This window comes from Nicotiana attenuata, chromosome 6, assembly GCF_001879085.1.
Source record: "Nicotiana attenuata strain UT chromosome 6, NIATTr2, whole genome shotgun sequence".
NCBI classification, from domain to species: domain Eukaryota; kingdom Viridiplantae; phylum Streptophyta; class Magnoliopsida; order Solanales; family Solanaceae; genus Nicotiana; species Nicotiana attenuata.
The window spans coordinates 93,731,485-93,741,740 of record NC_031994.1 but is presented as its reverse complement, the minus strand read 5'-3'; the positions used below and the strand labels follow the sequence as shown (position 1 = coordinate 93,741,740).

General features: G+C 36.2%; 1 protein-coding gene across 1 annotated transcript; it reads right to left on the bottom strand.

Moving 5' to 3' along the window:
- LOC109227491 lies at positions 264-8,048 on the bottom strand. The gene is made up of 5 exons (XM_019392677.1): positions 7,600-8,048; positions 7,153-7,280; positions 6,947-7,059; positions 1,262-1,447; positions 264-463 (listed from the first exon to the last, which is right to left on the bottom strand). The coding sequence occupies exons 1-5, from the start codon at positions 7,974-7,976 to the stop codon at positions 434-436; spliced, it is 834 nt and encodes a 277-aa protein (XP_019248222.1). The 5' UTR covers positions 7,977-8,048; the 3' UTR covers positions 264-433.

The following is a 10,256-nucleotide window of genomic DNA, read 5'->3' as shown; positions in this document are numbered from 1 at the left end:
CAAGCAATTATCTCACGCTTTCTCAAACATTTTTAGCAGTTGAAAAAGCAATGAGCTGCACTACTGAAGAGATTTTCATGATCATTTCTAATCTTAATACGACGAGCCACTAGTAAAATTTAACTAAGCCACTCCTAAAGATGAAGCCAGCTTCCTATAAATTATTAAGTGGAATGTTAAAAACTGTATCTTCTTTCTATTGACCGAAGGCGACTGATCAGAGTTCATCTGCCACATTTTTGTGCATTAAGTAAAACCTGTAGTATAATGAGAAAAGGATGAAACTGTATTTTCTTCCATCGCTATTCAGACGCATTGCTCAACTTTCAGTGTCGTACATCTACTTATAATGAGAAATCACATGTACATACAGGAAAATTTCCTTTTGAAAGAATATAATCGAAATAAAATGTCGCGTGCACTGCTACCATAATCACCATCTTCTTACCAATGATGTTAGCAACTGCAACAAAAGGATATTTTTCTTAATAAATACAGAAATTAACAAGCAACCAAGTTTTACACAGTTGCTGCATAGTTATCATGTAAGAAACAAACATTCATGGCATAGGGGAAAAATAAGAATAAGACTAGAAAGTAAGCACAGGTTTACACCCACTCCTTTTCGTTTCCATTTGTTCCCTCAATGAACGTGAAAAACTCGCATATTTACTATTAAGTTAAGAAAAAACCATGTTTGTCCGAGAACAACCCAAAAGTCAGCAATTAAACGATACCGTGTCAACTTTGCATGAGCTCTTAGCAAACAAATTGATCAAATGTCAACCAAGTGTTATTTCAACATATAATGATACTATCAAACTTTCATGACCTCTTACGCAAACAAATTGATCAAATGTCAGCTTTATGTTTTGTTTTGCCTTAAGATACGGAAAAAAAAAAAGCCATCACACGCAGGGGCAGATATAGCCTTTCGGCTATGGGTTCACCTGAACCCATAACTTTCGACGCGGAGTATGAATTTATATGTAAATCTTACTAAAATCTCAAAAAATATTAGATTTGAACACATAATTTTAATAGTACAATGCTAAAAAATTTAAAAGCTGAACCCATTAAATTTAGATCCCGGATCCGCCTCTGAATTCACACGCCACATGCATATAAAGTTCCATGGCTTGAGTTCACAGATTCGATTGCTCAAACAGGGTAGCCATGTTAAGGAAGCAAGAAAAGGTCATAGAAACAGCTATCGCGCCATTAATATCCCAAGTTACTGATTAGACAAGAGAAACTTTACCTCAAAAAGTTCAAAAGGGCTTCCGCTCTTATAAACATCATTCTTCTTCGGTTGGTCCTTTGGTAAGATGCTGAACAAGAGCGTCCTCCATCCGATAAGTAATACAGCAGTACTCCCCATGGTAACTATTATGAAGTTGACTGGTGGTATATGACCCACAGAGGCAGCCCTTATAGCTAAACCCACCTGCAAATGAAGAGAAGCAGAGAGTAAATAAGAGTCAGCTGACAATTAGGAATCCTTGATCCTCAACTAATGGAGAAAAAAACGAAAGGCTGATAAAGTTTTTTAAACAAATACATGATCAAGCTCATGCTTCACGTAAGTGGGAGGGACTGAGCATAATCTATCTGTCTAACCTTTATCCTCAAATTACATCACTTCCTACTAATCTGTACACTATAACGTCAACAGTTCTGGATGCTCTCTGACATGCAGTCACACAACATGCTGCCTTGTTCCAGCTTTACACAGCAAATAATTTCCCATGATGGGTAAGGCCAAGAAAATGCCCAACAAATTATGCAGATGACAAAACTTTTTCATTGTTCAATGACTATAATGAAATTCACTGGCAATGTATCAAGATGCGAGGAAATCTTGAGACTAGGAAATGATAGTTATCTATCAAACCCTAATGGAAGGCCAAAGCATCCATGGAAATGTCAAAGCAAGTATTGCATACCAAATCTTACGAAAAGACTACTTTAAGCAAATATAACCAGAAACATTTACCGAAGAGGCGAAGACAGTAGATCAGCCACACAAGAGTGAGTGTAACAGGGGAAAGATCCCCAATGTGATTTGTTAGCACTCAAATAAAGACTTATCCATAGTCATTTCCCTTTTTTTAATTCATTTTATGTGACGCATGACAGCATCTTCCCTATCAACACCACTGAAGAGATTCATATTCTCACTGTTGTCACTGCTGTTATCACATAGATTTGTGATGAATCATAGGAGAATTTGATTAACCATATATATTTTTTCCTATCGGAAAAGTTGCAATATATGAACACCCCTAAAACACCTATTTTCACAAAATCATTTAAACTTCAAGCACCAAGCTCTATACTGAATATATATGGTAAACAAAGGAGAGAAATGTTAGATGAGAACTGGAGGTTTTATTTCTAACAGAAGCTTGTCTAATGAATCTTAGGCAGAATTTGATTAACCATATAAGTTTTTCCTATCAGAAAAAATGGAACATATAAACAGCCAACTTGTAAAAAATGAATTGGAATGCCAATAACACTTCAAGGACCCCCTATAACAAAAGGAGAGGATTGTTTGAGGAGAACTAGAGGTTTTATTCTCAAATGGTTTCAAAGACAATCAAAATTATTCTCAATAATTCCAACTCTCTCATCTATTCTACACAATATAAGTGTATCACTAGGATGACTGCAACTTGTGATGTGCGGGTTAGACGCACATCATAAGTTTTGAACCCTGCCGCGGATAAAACGCCTGGTATTAAGTGATGAGAGAGGGGCGGGCCTATTATCCAGGAAGTTTCGAACAGTGCGCCACTAACCCTCGGGAATTTTACGGCTATTTAAAAAAAGTCACCTATGGACTTGAAGACATTATCAGAACACAGTTTCAGTGGAACATCCAATAGTCCTAATTTCAATTTTTTCGGCCGGCCTCTACGCCTCAAATATTCACAAAGACCACTAATCTAGTAGCAATTATACTTATCCTAATACCAATCCCCCATTTAATTATTCCCTCTTTGCCTCTAGAAGGGAAATCAAACAAAAATGATCCAAATAATTCAGTACATTGTCACATCTATTTTATGTTTCGATATTTCCCATCTCTCAAGTCATATAGAAGGATTATCTTCCTTTCCTTCGACGAACTACCAACCAAAGTTGTGTAAAGGAAGTCCTTTTTGGTTATGAGAAACCTTTCTTATGCAATTGATGTCACTTTGTTTTCCTTTTTCATCACTTTATCAGCAACTCCCTTATTAGGCCACTCCTTGGGCCGTATGACCTCAACATAACTCTTTTGTTTAATACCTTGATTATAATCAGTCTGAAGATGCTCTCCTAGCTCTGCAAACTCCTGAATCCAATAAGCTATATCCAGAGTTACAAGTGTTCTCAGGGATTAAAATGTTGCTTCTTCTTCTATCTTAAATTCCAAGCATTCTAACGAAACTTACATAGTGGTTAAAGCTTTGCTTGATGTAGTACTTTTACAGCTGATCTTGCTTCCTCCAGCTACAAACAAATTTGCCACTGTTCTCTGATGCTGATCTCTTCAGTCTTCTCTACTCAAATCCAGAAAAGAATGTGGTAATTGATGAAAATGCTGCCAACAAAATTCCTACCTCTTCCACCAGCAAAACTACAAGAATTTCCCTTCTCCGCTCTCTTCCATTCCCAATTGTGACCAACAATGAAAGGCAATCTTGTATCCATCTTTAATTTAGCAGAAAATAGCACGTTTCTCATTGTCATATCCTAGGTTTAAGTTACTCAGTGAAACAATCTCAAATTTTCACGGTAAAGAGAATCAAGTAAACGAAACAAAGATTAAGCAAGGGGTAGAAAGAAGGAAGCCGCTAGAAAGATGACAGTAAGTATGAGTACAGAAAATTGGCTCACTAGTCATTCCCCAAGAGAGAGAAAGTTGTAAACTGATCAAATCATATACTCATCAAGATATTGTTGCGGCCTCCAGGTTTAAATATTCGAACACAACTATCAAAATTAAATTGAGCTGCAACCCCATAGTTCATTACCCATACTTTTTGGCCTTAGAGCTATCAATAATATGGATAATGAACAATCAGGTTGTAGCTAAATGTAATGTTCTTCACCATCACTTTATCAAATATAATACAAATTCGTAAGTATAGTTGGATTACCAAATTTTCTTTCACGGACTTTTTAACGAGCAAGATGTCCAGTTGAAATGATGTTTAACTCTATTCACAGTTGGAAATTGGTCATTTATTTATTTTGTTGACACCTTTATTCTAATTCCTCTTCTTTAAATTTGATAAGTTGTATTTAGCAGATACTTCGTTCCTTTAGTTACTTTCTACTCTTAAAAAAGGTAGTTTTAAACTCTTGATTATGAGCTAGAGCGCTTTTGACCTATAGGTCACGGGTTCAAGCCGTGGAATCAGTCACTGATGCTTGCATCAGGGTAGGCTGCCTACATCACACTCCCTTGGGGTGCAGCCCTTCCCCGGACCCTGCATGAACGCTGGATGCTTTGTGCACCGGGCTGCCCTTTTTAGCGCTTTTACATATTGTACTCTCTCCTTCCACACAACCACTTTTGAGACATCCCAAAATGTTTGACATGTTTCTACAAATAGTAATACTCCATTGATACAATTGACAATCCTCAGTTCTACAAAAGCAATGTACTTCATTTAAATAGTTCAACATTAAGTAATGTGATGTTTCTGGTTCATACTAAGTTATCAATTATTAAGTTGATATTTTTTCTACATTTACCAAAAGAAGATACAATGGGATCGTACCTTGTACTACTTGTACCCATTCACACTATGTCACATACAGAAAGAGAGTTTTTTGTATATGCAAGCTATAGAGAGAGAGAGAGAGAGAGAGAGAGAGAGAGAGAGAGAGAGAGAGAGAGATATGACAGAACGCAAAAAAATAGATACTTATACCACACATCATATATGGAGTTTTGTCAAGGCGGAAATTGTAACCTTTCCAAGCAAAGATAAAAATTTCATTAAGACATAACTTATCCTTCCTCCTTTCGTTTAGTAACTTGTTTGATTGCGCACGGAAGTTTAGAAAGAAAAAAAAAGACTTTGGGAACTTTAGCATCAAACGTGCCATAACATTTGTTTGCCTATATCAGTTCTTAAGTATAATATGAAAAGTTAAGAAGTTAAATCGTTCCTATATATAGAAAAGTGTCATTCTTTTTGGAACAAACTAAAAAGGAAAGAGTGTCACATAAAATGGAAAAAAGGGAGTAAATTCTAAGCACACCGAAACTGGTTTTAACCTATGATGCAGTTCAACAAATTCAAGCTTATTCCCGGTCACATGCAGTCAAGCACAAACAAAGTTACTGAGCAATAGTTCTACTTAAAGCCTCATTCCACTCTGGAATGTTTCTTGATTAATAGCTTATTTGTTCTCCTGCTAAGGGCACAGAATGTTTTACATAAGTATTACAACTTCATTCTAATTACACCTCACTCGCCGTTAGTAGCCCGATCTGGAAGCACCATTTCAGCTCACGACCGACAACTTTCATGGCACAGTCACCCTAAAAGAGGCTTTGCACCTCCTTCTCCTATTCAAGTTTGTCGCCTTAACCATGCATTTTGCATTATGTGCAACTACCACACATCCATGAGTTTTCTTTTGGCAGATCTCTACATCTTATTGGGAGTGCCAATACTAAAAGTCTAATTCCTAAGATATTTCCTTCCTCACAATAAATTTGTTCCTGTCTTTCTAAAATGATAGAAAAGCCTAAGTTCTTGAAATTCTGCTCCTTATCTCCTGAGAGCATTGGCCAAAGCCCGAGGAAGTTTCAAGCTGTAATTGTTGGGAAAAGTTATCCTCATGTGATTGGCTAACGAGAAGAAAAGAAAAAAGGCAAGGAAGATAGCCTTCCATTGCCGACCATAACGGAGAAATGTCAGCAGCCAAAAATGGCAACCAACTTTGGCAAAGAACAGTAGGAGCCTAATTAATACGCTAATGTAATTGATGACGTCAGCAGAGTATTTTGAAGCCTGTAATAGGTCTCTTCTCTGCCTCTTTCATGCTTCCGAACTGGAATTCAATCTCGTGGATCCGTCGCACATTTCTTAGGAATAGAGATGTAGATCACTTGTTGGGACCCTTGAAATACCCACAGAATATTCATTGTAAATAAATGAAATAAAAGTGAGAAATAAGGAACTGATAAACCACGACCCAAGAGGAGCAAAACAATACCACTACAGTAGATAACATACAATAAGCAATCGAGTATCACAAAATCCCCGAGTTTAACACACTCAAAAGGAATACCTTTTCCACCACTACACAACTCTCTTTCCACATAGACAATACCTCACTCTATGATCTACAACTCTCTATTCTTGAGAGCTCCTCGGTGGATCCACTAGATTAAATTCCAATTGGATGCTTGAATGAGGCAGGGGAGATGCCTATTTATGAGCTTCAAAAATATTGTATTGGACAGCGTATTAAATAGGTTCCTACTTATTCTTTGTCCAAATCCGGTCAATTTTAGACGACTGCCAATTTATCCTTTGGGTCAGCAAAGGAAGGGAAGAAGTCTTCCTTTGCCTTTTCCTTTGTCTGCTTCCTTTTGTTCCTCTTTCTTGTCTTTTACCTTCAGTCATCACATGCGGATGACTTCCCCACCATTAATATCTAGCTCTGTGATAGTTAACTAAAGACCACAGCTTACAACTAGTAACTATTAAAAAATGGTGAATAGAAGCATTCAACTGAGCTTTTAAATTTTCATGTTAGAGAAGCTGCAAGATGTATAACTACCTAGACTTGTTAATAGGAAGCAAGGTTGACCAAATTTCAGTCATCCATATAACGGATTTGTTTGGTAACCACCAGATAATGAGAAGAGTAACCAAAAAATATCTATAAATTATAGTAACCAATCAACTGGTATATAAAGAGGACTAACCGGAATGCCTAATGACCATGATTTGGTAGCAGCAATGAAAGCCTTAAAAAGACCATTTTTTCCTCGACCATCCTCCCCATATCCTCCAAGGAAATATGCACTCAAAAACCAACCTAAGGAACACAATTATCATTAAAAATTCAATCTTTATGTTCAAGAATACATAATAACTTAGAGAGATAAGCATGACATATCAATTCCCCTACCAGCAATGAAAGGATCAGAAGTTCGCAGCGTGTCGGGATCAAATACAGGGAAGCCATGACTGAACCTTCCAATTGCCGAGAACAACAATAGAGCCGCTACATCTCCACCAGCTAACAATGCCACCCAACTGAAAATCCACAAATTCAAAAAGAAAAAAAAGAGAAGACATTGAATCCAATGAACAACACAATACATACAAACAACACAACAACAATTACACCTTAGTCCTCACTATCAACCCCACTCCATTTCAGGCACGTTTAATACCAATAATCAATAACACACTAACACGGTATTACATAGTCCCTCTGTAATCATCTCATTAAGGGTAAACTGGAAGTTTAAAGGAAAAAAAAATTCTACATATTGAAAGGGGACAGACTAATAGAAAAGTGCATGCATAGATTGGGACAGAGGAAGTACTAATCAGATAAACAAAGACTTACCCCCATTTGTTGAGTTTATCACTAAAGGAAGAAGAATCGGGTTTCTCAAACTGGATAACACCTTCAAGAGGAACAGTATCTTGGCCCACGAAAGTGATTCCATCATCTGAGCCGAAAGAAGTTGACCCATTATTTGATCCACTAGTACTAGTAGTAGCAGTATTAGTTTGACGAGGAGCGCCGGCGCCGGAAGACGATTCAGCGTTAGCAAGAGTGAGGGGTTTAGGGCGATTTTTTGGGCCGTGAATTGGGTTAGTAGTGGAGACTTTAGTGGGCCGGCGGTGGGAGAAGAGAGGAGGAATAGGGTTGGTGAATTTGAGGGAACAACGATGAGTTGCCGATAAAGCTCCGGCGGGAGCTTGGCTTAGAAGGTTCATTGTTTCCACTGCTTCCAATTCGTGGCTATCGTTCGATATGATTTCCGTTTTTTGGATTTTTGGTTTAAATTAAAAATAGTGGCACATTTTAACCTTAGTGGGAGCAAGCTGTTTTAGCCAGAAAAAATATTGTAAATTTTTTGAGAGAAAACCTAGGTGGAAAACAGGAAAATGATTTTTGGAAAGAACCCAACCCCAAAAAATAAAATAAAAAATATTGACAAGGTTATAAAACTTCTCTAATTTTCCTAGCCATAAGAAGTATTTTTCTAATGTCATATCAAACCAAAACCTTTTCAACGAGGAAAAAAAAAACCTGCAGCGCCCTTTTTTGAAGTTGTTAAGCCATCCTCCAATCGGCTAAAATTTTTGTTTTTTTATTCCACGGAGAAACAAAGCAACAAATTAAAAAAAGGAATTTTTACATACATATACACTATTGAAAACTTTATTACTCTCCCTACTCAAGTTTCACTTTAATTACTTCCTATATACAAAATTACCAATTATGTGCATTTTTGGGATTTAAGGATAATTAATCAATTCCTACAATCACTCCCACTCCCCCCACGTTTCTCCCTCTGTATCCTACTCCCCCACGTTTCTCTCTCCACATCCCACCCCCCTCCCCCACGTATCTTGCACAAGAGAGGAGCAATTCCACAATTGACAACTATTAAAAAGTTTTGAAGCTTTGAATTTGAATTTGGATTTTCAAAAAATATTATTTGTTTGAATTGGGTGTTGTTGCAAAGAATTGGGATTCCAATTACGTCTCTCTCTATCTCTCAATCCCTAATTTCAGTAATATAAAGCAAAGGAAAAGAGAGCGAAAATTCCACCATTGACACTCATTGCTTTGAAGCTTCGAATTCGAATTTGGGTTTTTAAAAACCATTATTTGTTTGGATTGGGTGTTGTTGCAAACAATTGGGAATATGGTTTAGAGTTTATATCTCAATTTTGAGGGTGTTTTGGTGAAGATTGGACTTGATTTTGGCTGAATTTCAGATTGAAACTCGAAGAAGAAGAAGAAGACATGATATACATTATATTTATGAAATTGTAGAAAAATTATATTTTGTTGTGTGCGTGTGTGTGTGTATATATATATATATATATATATGTTTAACTATTGTATGAAAGTTGAACAATATTGTATAAAAATTATATTTAAGTTGTATGATATTGTAGTTGTATATAACTGGATAGAAATAATGTATGAAAGTTGTAGATAATTTGTAGAGTTGTAGATAAGTTGTATAATATATAATTAGTTATATGAAATTTGTTTTTACTATGTATAAATTAGATACAAAATATACAAAAGACATATTGTATAACATTTGTATAAAATTTGTATTTAAGTTGTATGTTATTGTAGTTGTATTTAACTTGGTAGAAATAATGTGTGAAAGTTGTAGATAAATTGTATAATATATAATTAGTTGTATAATTTTTTTTATCATGTATAAATCATATACAAAATATACAAAAGACATATTGTATAAAAATTATATTTAAGTTGTATGATATTGCAATTGTATTTAACTGGGTAGAAATAATAATTTAAACAATATGTATATTTATATCTTGTGTCAATATGTTGAATTTGGTGAAATCAACTATTTACATGAACGAATTGTGAGCGTTACTGTGTTAAACCAAAAATCAGACAAAACTGTTAGAAAAATAAAAGAAACTGGAAAAACAGAAGAGTTTAAGAAATATTCCGAGTCCACAATTTTCTTGTGTGTCCTTAAGGAATTTTAACCCCCTCACACGTTGCCAAGGTAATGGATTAAATCCTCCCAGGATAAAACAGAATAAACCTTCCTGCAACAGTGGCAATACAAACTGCAGGATACCAACGAACTCAAAGAACGGAGCAAAATCACACTTACGAATTTGAGAGAGAGAGACTGCGAATTAGGATGCAGTATATTCAGAAAGAAAGAAGTTCTGGAGTATTTTTCGTGTGTAGAAAATGGAGCCTTGCCTCAGAATTTATAGGCAATTATCAGAAGAGGTGTCTGGAAAAGGTGCCTTTTCAGAAGAATACGCTGCCTGCCGCGGTTCTACCGCGATCGCTGCAGAACCGCGGTCAGAGAGGCTCTCTGAATCAGCCTGCCGCGGTTCTACCGCGGTCGCGGCAAAACCGCGGTCAGAGAGGCCCTCTGAACCTTCAGCAGGGTTCTGGCGTATTTTCAGCAGTGATTTGGCATTTAATTAATTATTAAATAATTAAATAAATTTTGTCCAAAAATAATCTTATCGATC

Excerpts from the sequence above, each read along its gene's own strand:
- LOC109227491 (XM_019392677.1), bottom strand. The coding sequence starts at position 7,976 with ATGAACCTTCTAAGCCAAGCTCCCGCCGGAGCTTTATCGGCAACTCAT. Across the intron at positions 7,281-7,599 it reads GATAAACTCAACAAATGGGG|TTGGGTGGCATTGTTAGCTG; the intron begins GTAAGTCTTTGT and ends GTGGATTTTCAG. Across the intron at positions 464-1,261 it reads GCCCTTTTGAACTTTTTGAG|TTGCTAACATCATTGGTAAG; the intron begins GTAAAGTTTCTC and ends CTTTTGTTGCAG.